This window comes from Netta rufina (genome assembly GCF_964035555.1).
Source record: "Netta rufina genome assembly, chromosome: 3".
NCBI lineage: Eukaryota > Metazoa > Chordata > Aves > Anseriformes > Anatidae > Netta > Netta rufina.
The window spans coordinates 25,472,181-25,484,779 of record NC_140125.1 but is presented as its reverse complement, the minus strand read 5'-3'; the positions used below and the strand labels follow the sequence as shown (position 1 = coordinate 25,484,779).

The window sequence follows — 12,599 nt, the reverse complement described above, 5'->3', positions numbered from 1 at the left end:
ATCCAGAATACTTTGGTTTAGCCTTCCTGAGGGTAAGTGAACTCATGCAGATGGATTTCACAAAAGGATGCAGACATGTATAACTTTTGAAAAATACGGAGCTAGATTTCAGTGGCAGGCTCAGGAGGTTACATGACAGTGTATGCTGGCTCCTTTATTCCTGTTTCTAGTCCTATGCAAACATTTAGTTTATCAATGTATATACCAAAAGTATCCATCTGCAGACACGAGAAGCACAGCACACACAAATATAAATTATTAAATGGTTTAAATCAATACCAGTTATGAAAAACTCTCCCTAGCAGTGGGCAATCAAAGATCTACCACCCCCAAAGTGAATTTTGCTCTCTATAAATTGGAATGTGTTGAGTTGTTCCTTTTTAACTTGTTTTTCTACCTATGTAAAAGCACTGGTTACAAAGGTAAATGCAAGCAGAATCTGCCAAATCACTATTTTGGGCTTATTTATCATACTTTGACATCTAAGAGTATCAAAGGGTGCATGTGTCAGGGAGGTTGGGGAAAGAGAAGAGGCATGTTTAAAAAAATCAACAAAAAAACAATAACCAAAAAAAATCTTTGTAGCATTCAATTTCTTAAGCATTCAAGAACCCTGAAAAATAGGGAATTGAACCTGAATTCAAACTGGGAGTGAGGCCCGGCCTTTAGGACATTGCTGAGTACACATGTTATGGTGAGAGCTGCTGCTTATCTGAACCATTTTGTAATGTGCAAAAGAATCACCTGCAGCCCATCCTTCAGCTGCTGCTTCCACTGGCCTCACCTTCAGAAAATACCTGAGGGAAAAATAATAATTTTTAAAAAGGTGGTTCTGCAGCACTGCTGTAGACCATGAGCAACAAGAACATCTCTGCTCAAACAGAGGACACTTGGAGCCTCTTTGTAACTCAGTGTGGATTTTATGCACCATTTCACAGACCCTCCCCTGTGTAGCTGCAAATTAAGATAACGAAGGCCAGTGTGCTAGCCAGAACCATTCTTTGTCAGCCTGCTCTGCTGTTCAAGCCTGCATTGCATTTAGCTCTCAGCCCACTTCTGATCCTCTTCCACTGAAGCATGACTGAATAATGCAGAGAAGAGGGGCTTAGATTTGGAATGGGCATCACCTCTTCTGAGGCAGATGGAAGAAAGTAAATTTCCATTTATACCAAAATTTACTTCTGCAGTAATGGCAGCAAGTGCATCTAGAAGCTGCCTGCCTTTGTGCTGCTTGTAACCCAGCCCTTTGCTGTAGATATGGAACTAGGCAATGAAAGTCTAAGTTTAATTTACTAAGCCATTTTTATTTATCAGGCCAAGTGTAAAGTACAAAAACCTAACAAATGGCTTTCAAAGTCTCATGAGAAATTACACTTTCAAAGCTGCATCAGTTCAAATAAGTTAAGATATGACTAAGACCAGGAAAATCTTTTCTAAAACATCAGGCTTTATCCTTCTTTGGTGTAAGTTAGCATAACTCCACTGATTTCATTGAGGCTCAGCATTGTTTTGTCTTTCCCATATAAACATAAACAATACTTCCAGAGTCACAGGACACTCACATCTAATCAGACAATGGAAGTGAAGCTCTCACATGAAATTACTGTCAGAATGTCTGCTGTCGTTTTGCAGTCCAGATTAAATAAAGCTTTCGCTTTGTCTCCTTCCAGGTATGACAATGAATCGCCACCGAATGCAATGGGATGGCACCAGGGCTGCAATGACAAAAACTTGGTGGCTGTGCACCTGCTTGCTTCAATTGCTTCCAATTATCCTGAAGGTGCACCACATTTCTAGGAAGCAATTTTTTCTACAGAATAACAACAATCATCACATATCTGCTAAGCAATCATGGAGACCAGGATAGAGAGAATGGCCATAAATGCAAACATTGTGAAGGCAGAAAATTCTTCTGAATACTACAGGCTACATTATTTCTATACCTGATACTGTGATCTGCAATGAGGCTGGTGGAATACTGTATCAACATCTGGATGGAGCACTCCTATAGTACAACTAAGTAAATGCCAGCACTTGGTGACCACCATGGAAAGTGTCAAAAACGCCTGTTGTTTCTAGCAGCATTACTGAATGTCACAAACTATTGGTGACACGTGAGTGTAAGATCAGGACGTAATGGTTATCCAGAAAGAGAGGGATGATTCTTGCTCATAAAGATACAAGATGAAGATTAACCTGCAGTACCAACAACCTGGTTCACTTGATACTCTTGCTTTATTTTCCTTTTTTTTTTTTTTTTTTTTTTCCCCGAAAGAAGATATTGTATCGTTAAACAGCTAGAAGTACATTAAATGTAAAGGCTGTTGAAAATGTCCCATTTATTCAACAGCACAAAAATGGAAGAAAAAAAAATTGCTATTTATCACAAATGTTAGTTTAAAGGGAGGGAGTGGACAGGCAAAGAACAACAAAAATCTATTTCCTGGCTAATTTATTGGCTAATGTGAAGAAGAAAAAATGGAATAAGTGAAGACTACAAAGAGGGGAAAAAAAAAAAAAAAAAAAAAAGAGCAGGAAAAAAAAGAAGACTAACAAAATTTAGGTTTCTTTCCAAAGCCTTCAGAGTAGGCTGAAACCTATCATGTTCATTGCCCAAGCAAGCAATTGCCATAGTTTCAGGCAGAGGTTAGGTGACCACAAGGACAAAGGAGACAGCAATGTGGGTGCTAAAAGACTGGTAAACAAGACAGTATTTTCTGTGATGAGGTCTTTCTCAGAATAAGTCACAAGGACATCCCTCTTTTGGTACTACTCAGTTGCAGCTCTCGGGTGTTATTAGTCAGTCTCTCTAACAGTAGTTAAGGTACCTTTAAAGCTGGAAGTCTAACAAACACAAGAGCACTGTGTTTTGTTAAACTTAAAGTAAGCTCTGTGCTTTCCTTTTTCCCATGCCTCTGACCCTCCACGTACGTAGCAGAACCATCGCAGCCCTGCTTTTTGGCATGTCGCACAACACAGCTCCTGCACAGCTGGACTTTGTTCTAGGCCGCCTCTCCTCAGGGAAGCGCACAGCGGGGCAGGAAATATTCCTCACTCCACAGTTACCTTGCTCTAAATCTGCATAAAAGACGGAGAGGCCCCAGGCTGTACTACAGGCCATATGCTGCAGCAATGACAGAAGAGGAGCTGCAGAGCCTCTTGGTGCCAAATCACTGCTAAGAGAGAATTCCACATCCTCCTAGATCCCACACTGCAGCTTATTTACTTGGCTTTGGATGCATAGAGGTGAGCTGCATATGTCCCTACAGCCACTAACTGAGCTAGGAACAGAAATCAGCTCTAAGAAATAGGTAAACGTTGGAGGTGGGTAGCACTGAAGGGCATGAAGCATAAAGCAAGGCCATCCAGACAGTGCATGCAGCTTTTCTAATGAGTTGGATTAGCAAAGCTGTGCTCCAGAAAAGCCCTGAGCAATGACATCGTGTCACAGGTCATGATGCTTTGAACAGGATAAAAAGACTAGAAAAGAGATGAAGACAAAATCTCTTATGGATGTCTTTTTTCCTCTAAAGGTTGAGAGAAACCAATTCCTTGTACTTTGGCACCACCAGCTCTTGAAAGAGCAAACAAATTCTGATAGAAAACAAGCAGTTCCACACATCCACAGATGAGCATTACAGCACACACATGTTGTCTTAGCTTCCTGAGTCCCTGTGGTTCTCTCTCCAAACTCCAATGACCATAGAACAGCTTGGGTTGGAAGAGACCTTAAAGAACATCTAGTTCCAATGCCCCTGAGATGCCACCCCTAGATCAGGTTGCCCAGGGCCCCATCCACCTGGCCTTGAGCACCTCCAGGGATGGGGCATCCACAGCTTCTCTGGGCAGCCTGTGCCAGTGCCTCACCACCCTCCGAGTGAAGAATTTCCTCCTAACATCTCATCTAAATCTCCCCTCTTTTAGTTTAAAACCATTCCCACATCCTTCTTGTGCCTGGGGCTGCAGACCTGGACACAGCACTCCAAGTGGGCCTCACAAGGGCAGAGCAGAGGGGGACAATCACCTCCCTCAACCTGCTGGTCACACCTCTGTTGATGCAGCCCAGGACACAGTTCACCTTCTGAACTGCAAGCACGCACTGCTGGCTCATGTTGAGCTTTTTGTACACCAGAACCCCCAAGTCTTTCTCTGCAGGGCTGCTCTCAGTTCTTCTCCCAGTCTGTTCTCCTGTCTGGGATTGCCTTGACCCAGGTGCAGCACTTTGCACACTTGGACTTCTTGAACCTCATTAGTTTCACATGGTCCCACTTCTTGAGCTTACCCAGGTCCCTTTGGGTGGCATCCCTTCCTTCTGATGTATCGACTGCACCACTCAGCTTGGTGTCATCTGCAAACTTGCTGGAGGTGCACTCAATCCCATTGTCTATGCCACTGATAAAGATACTAAACAGTATAGGTCCTAAGACAGACCCCTGAGGGACACCACGTGCCACCAGCCTCTGCCCAGACATAGAGCCATTGCCTACAACTTTCTGGGAGTGACCATCAAGCCAGCTCCTTATCCACTGAATGGTCCACCCTTCAAATTCATCTCTCTCCAATTTGGATATCAGGATGTCATGTGGAACCATGTCAAAGGCCTTGCAGAAGTCCAGGTAGATGACATCCGTTGGTCTTCCCTTGTCAACTGATGCAGTCACATACAAGGCCACCAGATTGGTCAGGCATGATTTGCCCTTGATGAAGCCACACTGGCTGTCTCAGATCAGCTCCTTGTTTTGCATGTGCCTTGGTACTGCTTCCACAATCATCACTAGCTGGTCATTTCAACAGAAAGACCAATGGCTGCACGCACAAAAGTAGGTGGGATTATGTTTCCTTAGAAAACTGTTCCTTCTGACAAAGAATAAGGTAGCAATTAGGTTAACTGTTGAAAACTGCATCATAGCAGTTTATGTTATACTTACTATTATTGCTGTACTTTTTGGTTAGAGACCCCGAGCCCACTACAGCAAGACTGATCAAACTGATCATCACAGCATCATAGTAATGGGAAGAAGTTGCTAGCAGGATGCTCCTGCAAGGTACCCTGCCTTGTACACAGACACTACCAGTTTCATGGTTAGGAAAAAAAAAATGTTAAGAGCGAAATGAAAGTAACAGAACACAGCCTTCTAGCTTGACATTTGGCCAGCCTGAAGACACCAGTGAATTTGCACTTCAGGTCATGTTGGGCAGATGAAAATAACTGCAATGCCATAGTCATGGGGTGGGGGAACAAATTTGAGGCAAATAGTTCATCTGCTGACATGTGGAGTTACAGACACACTAAAATTCCTAGAAAAAAAATCATGCTACAGTTAACGAGTAGTTTTATCCAAAGCAAAGACAGTTTCATCACAAGGCATCAAAAAGAAGTGGTTCAGCTTCTAAAACAAAATATGGCATCCTTTTATTATGAAGCCACATCTAAACACTGGTTTTGCTAAATCAAAATTGAGAAAAAATTTAAAAGTACCTTCTCTGTAAGAATAATCGTTTGCATAAACCTAGCTTGGACATTAACATTGCTAATGAAATCTTGAGTGTCATCATCACACACGAATTGCTCTAAAGGTCAGAACAAATTAGAGCTTCCTCTGCCTCCATGAGTGACTTTCACCCCTAATGTTCTCATTTCTCCCTTGTAGATCAACTGGCAGAACAGGGGTTTATGTAGCCCTACATAAAACACAGTACTATGGGCTGGCAGACTTGTAGCTCGTGTTACGATTTAAAACAATTTTCCACACCTACATTAACAAACAAACCAATCAACTACTTACTGTTCTTCTTGTACATCAGGATTTCAAAGGAGTTCATCTCATAGTTCTCAAATGTTTGTCGGACCTTGTCAATTGTATCTTTGTCTGTCAGCTCTCCATACATAAAACTGCAAATAAAGCAAGGAATTCAAGTCAGATACAAGACAAAGACACAAAGCCATTTGTTTACAGTGTGAAAAGAACCTATTTAGAAATAGCCCTTCTTTGATTTTGTTTCACCTGAAAAGCATATTTGACAGATGCAGCCCCAGGAGATAAAAGACAGAATTGGGATAAACAGATTACTGTTTTCCTCAAGCAAGAAGCTCAACACTACAAGCTATTTAACAGAAAATAAATCTGTTCCCAAATACCTGCAGGTGCTGCTTTTTTGCATAACTTCTGCTCTGTGATATCCTGATAGCTTGCAAAATCCATCGTTGCTGTACACAATGGGCCAATCCACTATCTGGGCATTACCCAAGACAAAATTAGTATCTGTTTGAAAGAACACATCAGTTAGACATTAGACAAGGCTAGGGTTGCATCAGTAGAAAGACTCATTTTGGGATCCCAACCTCATTGCTTCCATTCCTGCATGTTTTTTTCCCAGATACTATTCTGAATGTAGTCAACAGGATTATTCCTTGCTTTAAATCAATTTTTATTTTAAGACAATATTAATTACTCATGCACAGACAAAGAGGTTGATTTTATGCAAATAAAACACATGATGTTAAGCCGGTAAAAGTCATTCCTTGACTAAGGAATGGGCAGATTCATCAAACTGGTTCCCCCTGTGCCACATGTACTGATCCACCATGACACTTGAGTTCGAATGAGAAGCCTCTTCACAGCCAAAACAGTACAAGAGGTATTTCTCATTTGAGCATATACAAACTTCACTTGTGGCCACACAAGCTCAAATACTCCCGGTAGGATGTGTATAGCACAGCACCCCAAACTAGACACCAGACAGCTAGGCTCCATACTTACAACAGCAGAAAGACCTTTCTGTTCACTGTACAAGCTAGAATGAGTTTCAGCCAGTAAGGAAAAAAAAAAAAAAAAAAAAAGAGCAGGATTCAAACCTTCATTCTCACTGGCTCTTTGAATGCTACTTTTCTATGATTAATATTCCACTCAGACAATGAATATACTCAATCCTAGGCCCAGACCTTGCTTCTCTGCTGCACTGGCTACACCTGTGCTTACACCAACTATCTACACCTGTGCCAAGACAGACAGCAGCATTGGTGTCTGGGCACTGACATGCAGGAGGAGCAGGAGATGGCGGCTCCTCTCACAGCTGCAGAGACCCCCCAGCTTTTTGACAGAAGGCATAGGCAGCCACATGAGATTCAAGGCATTCATATCAAAGAGTAGTCTCTAAGGGTGTCCACTATGCTATCTGCTTTTGAGGATCTGCCCCCAGCTGCTCAAATATACATAGCTGTCATCAATGGTTCCTGCAACTGAGAGACACAAACAAGACTTCTTACCTATTAATTGCAAAGAGTTTTGTTTATTTTAACTTCCTCTTGCAAAAATTTTTGTCCTGTTGCAAACTTCAAGCGGGTTTAAATAAAACATTCCTGTTGCTATCTAAATCCATTGCCCAATCCCATGAGCAAGATTAAGTGTATCTTTATACACTCTTTAGAGTGAAATATACCAGTAGTATAACTTCAGGACATTTTAACTGCTTTGTTTCTCACAGCCTCTTCTAAATACCATGGTTTTTGCTTGGTTGAAGTACTTTGTTCCAGAAACAATACATGTCTTTTACCCCTTCCTACGAATAAGTAAGCCAAGTCATTTCTCATTGCTAAAGCAAGTGCTTTTGAGTGTCTATTATAAACACTGCACTGCACTGTTAGGATATTTTTACATTTTCATCAGGAAGTACAAAAAAAAAATATGCATATATAAATCTTAGGTTGTGTTCTGCCCTGATCTGAATGGTGTTGATTATTTCACGCATTCAGTCCTCACCATTTCCTTCTCAAAAGGTAATTTACCTTTCTCTCCCCTTCTTCAAGAGCTCCTTGAAGAGTTTCTATTAACTGAGGCAAAGACCTTCCTTGCACGCTTAGATCTCAACATTGTCTTTAGATAAATAAGCGCAGTTGTTGGTGTGTTTTTTTTTTTTGTTTTTTTTTTATGAAACGCTATATAGCATACTTTTCTGATGGCCATTACCATGCAGATCCTACTTTTACCAGAGAGCCCATGAGGTAGGACAGTGCTCATATCCCCTTTCTACAGGTAAAAGCAAGGCACTAAGTCCACATGGGGATTTAAGCACTGACAGCCAAGACTGCTACAGCCTAGATCCTAGGTGCCCAACTCTCATATTTTAAGATTGAGGTTTTTTCCTCTCTAGTAGTTCTTATGATGCCAAATATTTTAACGTAAGACCACTTCTTGCAGATTTTATGTAAAGCCAGCTCTCACGGATAACACCCAAGATTCTCTGCTACTACAGCAGGAGCTAAAGAATCACATTCTCACTCGCCTACCTTTTGGCCAATGAAGCCTGATTTTTTGGACCACCAGAGTTTCCAAAGGATGCTTAAAGAACATGCATACATTTCCCTCCCTCCTGAAAGCCTAGCAGTTTGGGTGTTCTCCTAGGAGATGTGGGGCTACCTGAGGGAAGTGAAAGCTCAGCCTCCATAACCATCAAGCTGCTGAAGAGAAGGTATGCTAACATCCTCACCACATGAATTTTTAAGTCAGTGTGGCTTGATTGCCGTATTTTATGCATCCATATGAGGCAATCCTGTTAGCCTATATTGGGTGAGCCTTTCCAGGGGGGTGGGAGTAGAGTGCTTCATCTAAGAATCCAGGTTGGGTTTAGATGAGAGTTACAACCACATTGAGAGACCTTTATGTAACTATCAAGCTTCAACAGCAGAAATGCGTGCACTTATCGATTCAAGGAGCAAGTCAGATATTTTGAGGATTCGACTGCTCACTAAGTGTCTCACTTCTAGCAAGTTTCCACTTCATGTACCTTGACCCACTGTCTGTGGTCCAGGTCTTACCTTGCTTTGACACAAACACACAAAGTAAATACTGAAGCAGAACCAGCGCTCTAGAGCTCCCCGTGTTCTGGAAGCCCACAGAGAAGCCATTTGCCCTGTGAGCACAGCAGCCAGGCCGCCAAGAGAAGCTGGAGCACAGCAGCACCTAAACCGCTAGGCCAGGGAAGAGGTTTCCAAGCCACCGCTCTCTGCCTGCCTTTCTTGGGAAGATACCAGGCTCATGGTGACCAATTCCTCGTTCCCGACACTGTTGTGAGGGTGACAATCTGTACTAGTGGTTTCCCAACCTCATGTACCCATTTCTTTTTCCTCACAGGCCCCAGCGTCCACACAGCACGTGGAGGGGACAGATTCTGCCCTCACACCACACAGTAAAGAAGGGGTCTCAGACACAAACAGAAATTTCTTTCCAGTTACTCACTCATCTTCCCAGATCTCTTTGAAGACAAAACAATGATACAAAGGTGGTTCTGTGCCTACGTGGAGAGCACGCCTGCATTTCTTCTCAGACAATGGTGTTTTGCCTGTGCAAATGTTGGCAAGACACAGCGTAAAACAAGGACTCCCACTTACAACTCCCCTGCATAGTTTATTCTGACAGATAACCTGGAGGTAGAAGGGCTGTTCTCATTGCTATCATTTACATTCAATTGCATTGACATCCCTGACAATGTGCTGCTTGGAGACAGCTCATAATCTGCTAAACAATTGTTCCTAACATAAGAAAACATTAAATAACAGCCACTGAGGCAAATATTGCCTTTCCATCTGAAGGGACACAGGGTCCCAGAGGCCAGGAAGCAGCTGTGGCTTTGTTGCAGAACGAGCACAAGGGATGCTCTGGTGAACTCTTGGAGCATCACAGAGCAAGGCCTCTACAGTACTCACAAGTGGGTCAACAAGGCCAGGCCAGGAGCTGATCAGAGGAAGACCACGAAGGAGAAATCCACTGCTAAATTCTCTTAAAAGATGGGATAAAATGCACATGCAGTAGCTGCGGTATTCAAACTATTTAGTGACTTGAGGTACCTCTCTGAAAGGACTCAAAGGACTCCCTTACCAGGAAATCAGTTTCTAACACAATGCCAATCAGGTTAGCAGTATTGCCCAGCCCAAGGAGAAGCTGCAAGCCTCGCTGGCTCCTCTTATCAGCCCTGACAAAAGTTGAGCTCAGAGCTGGAGAGTCTGAGTGCATATAAATAAGGCGCGGGGTTCTGGCTCGTGCTGCGTTTGGCACAGTCTGAGCCAGACACTTGGGAGGCACAGAAACATGTAGAGGCACAGCACAAAGCACCTCCTGCTGCAGAAACACCTGTACGAACTGCAGCATCTCACAGGCAGCACAATCACTTGCAGAAGTAGGGAGAGCTTCTGTGACCAGGGTCTGCAGGGCTGGCTACTTTGTGAAATGCCCCACTTCATATTCTCTAACCTGCGTTTTCCCAGGTCAGCATTTTAACTCCTTCCACAATGTAAGGATGAATGTTGCTCAGTCACAAAACCCACGCTTTCTTCCACTTGCAAAATGCATCATCACAGAAGAACCAGAAAATATCTTTCTAAATAACGTGGTTCCTTTACCAGCAGTGACAGCAACCCTCTACAACACCCAGCCTCACCAAAACTCCTGCTACCTACAGAATTGTGTTGCTTTCTGCACTGCTCTATTTAATGGAAACTGTCCATCAGCTCTAAGCTCCAAAACACCTGAGAACAAGAGGTGTCTCACAGAGGCAGCTGGTCAGGACTAGCTCGCTGAGGAGAGGTTGCTACCCTATCTGTGGCCACTGGGGATAGAGGCAGGGGATACAGCCTCCTTAGTTACTGTTCTGTTAGCTGGGCATCAAGCAGCTTAAACTTAAGTATGGGGGACAGATAAGTTTCCAAACAATCCTGATATTTACAAACTTGTGACCTGTATCACCAGTAGTATCATTCTGACATGGGAAAGAAAGAGTTGGTTTTGTTTCTTGTAAGGAACCCAATGCATGGAAATAGAATGCTGCTTATAAGTACACCTGTCAAAACTGCTACAGCCACAGAGCTCATACATATAATGTTTTTGCTTTAACAGTTTGCAAAGGAAAGGTATGTGTGTATTGTTCGTGTTTAGTCTTAACTTTTGAAAAAAAAAAATAAAAAGAAGCAGCACTTAGTCACAAAGACTACTTATGTTGTTCAAATGTAACGTCTGAGGTCAAAATACGGCCCTCGATTAGTACAAATTAAGTCAAAATGAAAAGCATTTCCACCACTTATTCAATCCTTTCTTTGCATCTACATGATCCAAGGCTCACACTTCAGGGACAAATACACAAGACTCAACCAAATTTGCACCTTAACACAAGTGCTGTACCTGCATTCAAAGAAAGTACAAAGCTGCTCAAGGGACCAAAAAACTATTCACTTAGTAGAATAAAAGTAATAGGACAAAATCCTGCTCTTCCACCCACATACTGCTATGGAAGTCAACGATGTTACATGCATACATACATTCACTCAGTACCTCCTAGCATTCATTTCCTAATTTTTTGTTTTTAATATCCTATTAAAAAATGATTTCTCTATAGAATAATGGTATGGATGCCTCAAAATTGTACATCCTTAACACTGAGACCAAACTATTTTAAACCATATCATCACTCTAATACAAAACAACATATTACAAAACCCTATAGATAAGTTCATTTTAGTTTACATGTTTTATAGAAGATATTTATAACAAAATATTTATTTTAGAGAAAAAAAAAAAGAGAGAGAGAGAGAGAAGACTCACGGTATGAAGAGCATACTGCAAGTACAGGCTGAAAAGAATTATTAAAAAACGTATTTCATCATACTTACTACAAATGACAGAGAGACACCAACTAAAACAACAACTTCAAGTGACTCACTTTGAATCATTACAGAAAATGAATGCCAATTTCAGCCAGCAGTGTAGATAAAAAAGTGCCAGTTCCATCTCAAAATTTATTATTATGCCTTATTATAGTATTTTGCTGTATGCCTCTACCACAAGAAAAGTTTAAACTGAAAAGAATAATACATCCTACCAACACTAGTAGCTGTAAAATCTTCTAATTATCTGTATTATTAAAAAAAAAAAAAGAAATTAGAGAAGAAAAATGGAAGATGAATAGCTGAAATGGGAAGTGCACAGAAGCTGTCATATGTAATTTATGCACAGCATTGTTCTTTGCCTATCTCTGAAGTACTGACCATACTGAAAAAAAATATTAAAAAAAAAAAAAGACAAATGTGACGTTAGCATGAGATAATGTTCAGTAATTAGAAAGTTCTTCAGCTGTAAAAGTCATGCACTGCTCCATTCAAAATACTGTTTAACAGCACAACTTCACTGCTTAATTGGTCAGGTATTCCCCCTCCAGTTTGATCTTAAAAGAAATCCAGGGAAAAGCATGATTTGGTTGCATCAATTATAGGGGTCTTACATCAGTTTAAAAAAGCCCTTTGATTTATTGATTATAGCTACAGCCATCAAGAGCCTTAAAAGCATTTGACAAGACCTAACTCCCTGCTCACTTTTAGCTATACGAGTTACAAAAATGCATTAACAAATTCTCCAATGAATGGGTTTCATTAAGATTTGTTTTACGACCTTGTTCTAGGATTTAATGCAGAAATGGATTGATACGTTGAATTATCACAGTAGAACTTCTTGAGCTTTCAGAACATTAATTTTAAAACACATTATCTATCATCTCTGTGTTGTACTTTTTTTTTCTTACTATCTATAAAAGTCATTTTAAGGAAATCTGGTTGT

At 41.4% G+C, this 12,599-nt stretch overlaps 1 protein-coding gene across 1 annotated transcript in view; it reads right to left on the bottom strand.

The window, feature by feature from the left end:
- KCNH1 (potassium voltage-gated channel subfamily H member 1) overlaps positions 1–12,599 on the bottom strand; it is a gene marked incomplete at both ends in the record, with an annotated part of 181,064 nt that overhangs the window by 163,278 nt on the left and 5,187 nt on the right. Inside the window, 2 exons of the mRNA XM_084284995.1 lie at positions 5,787–5,893; positions 6,140–6,263. Of these exons, the coding sequence (XP_084141121.1) occupies positions 5,787–5,893; positions 6,140–6,263 (231 nt within the window). The remainder of the gene's footprint in view (positions 1–5,786; positions 5,894–6,139; positions 6,264–12,599) is intronic.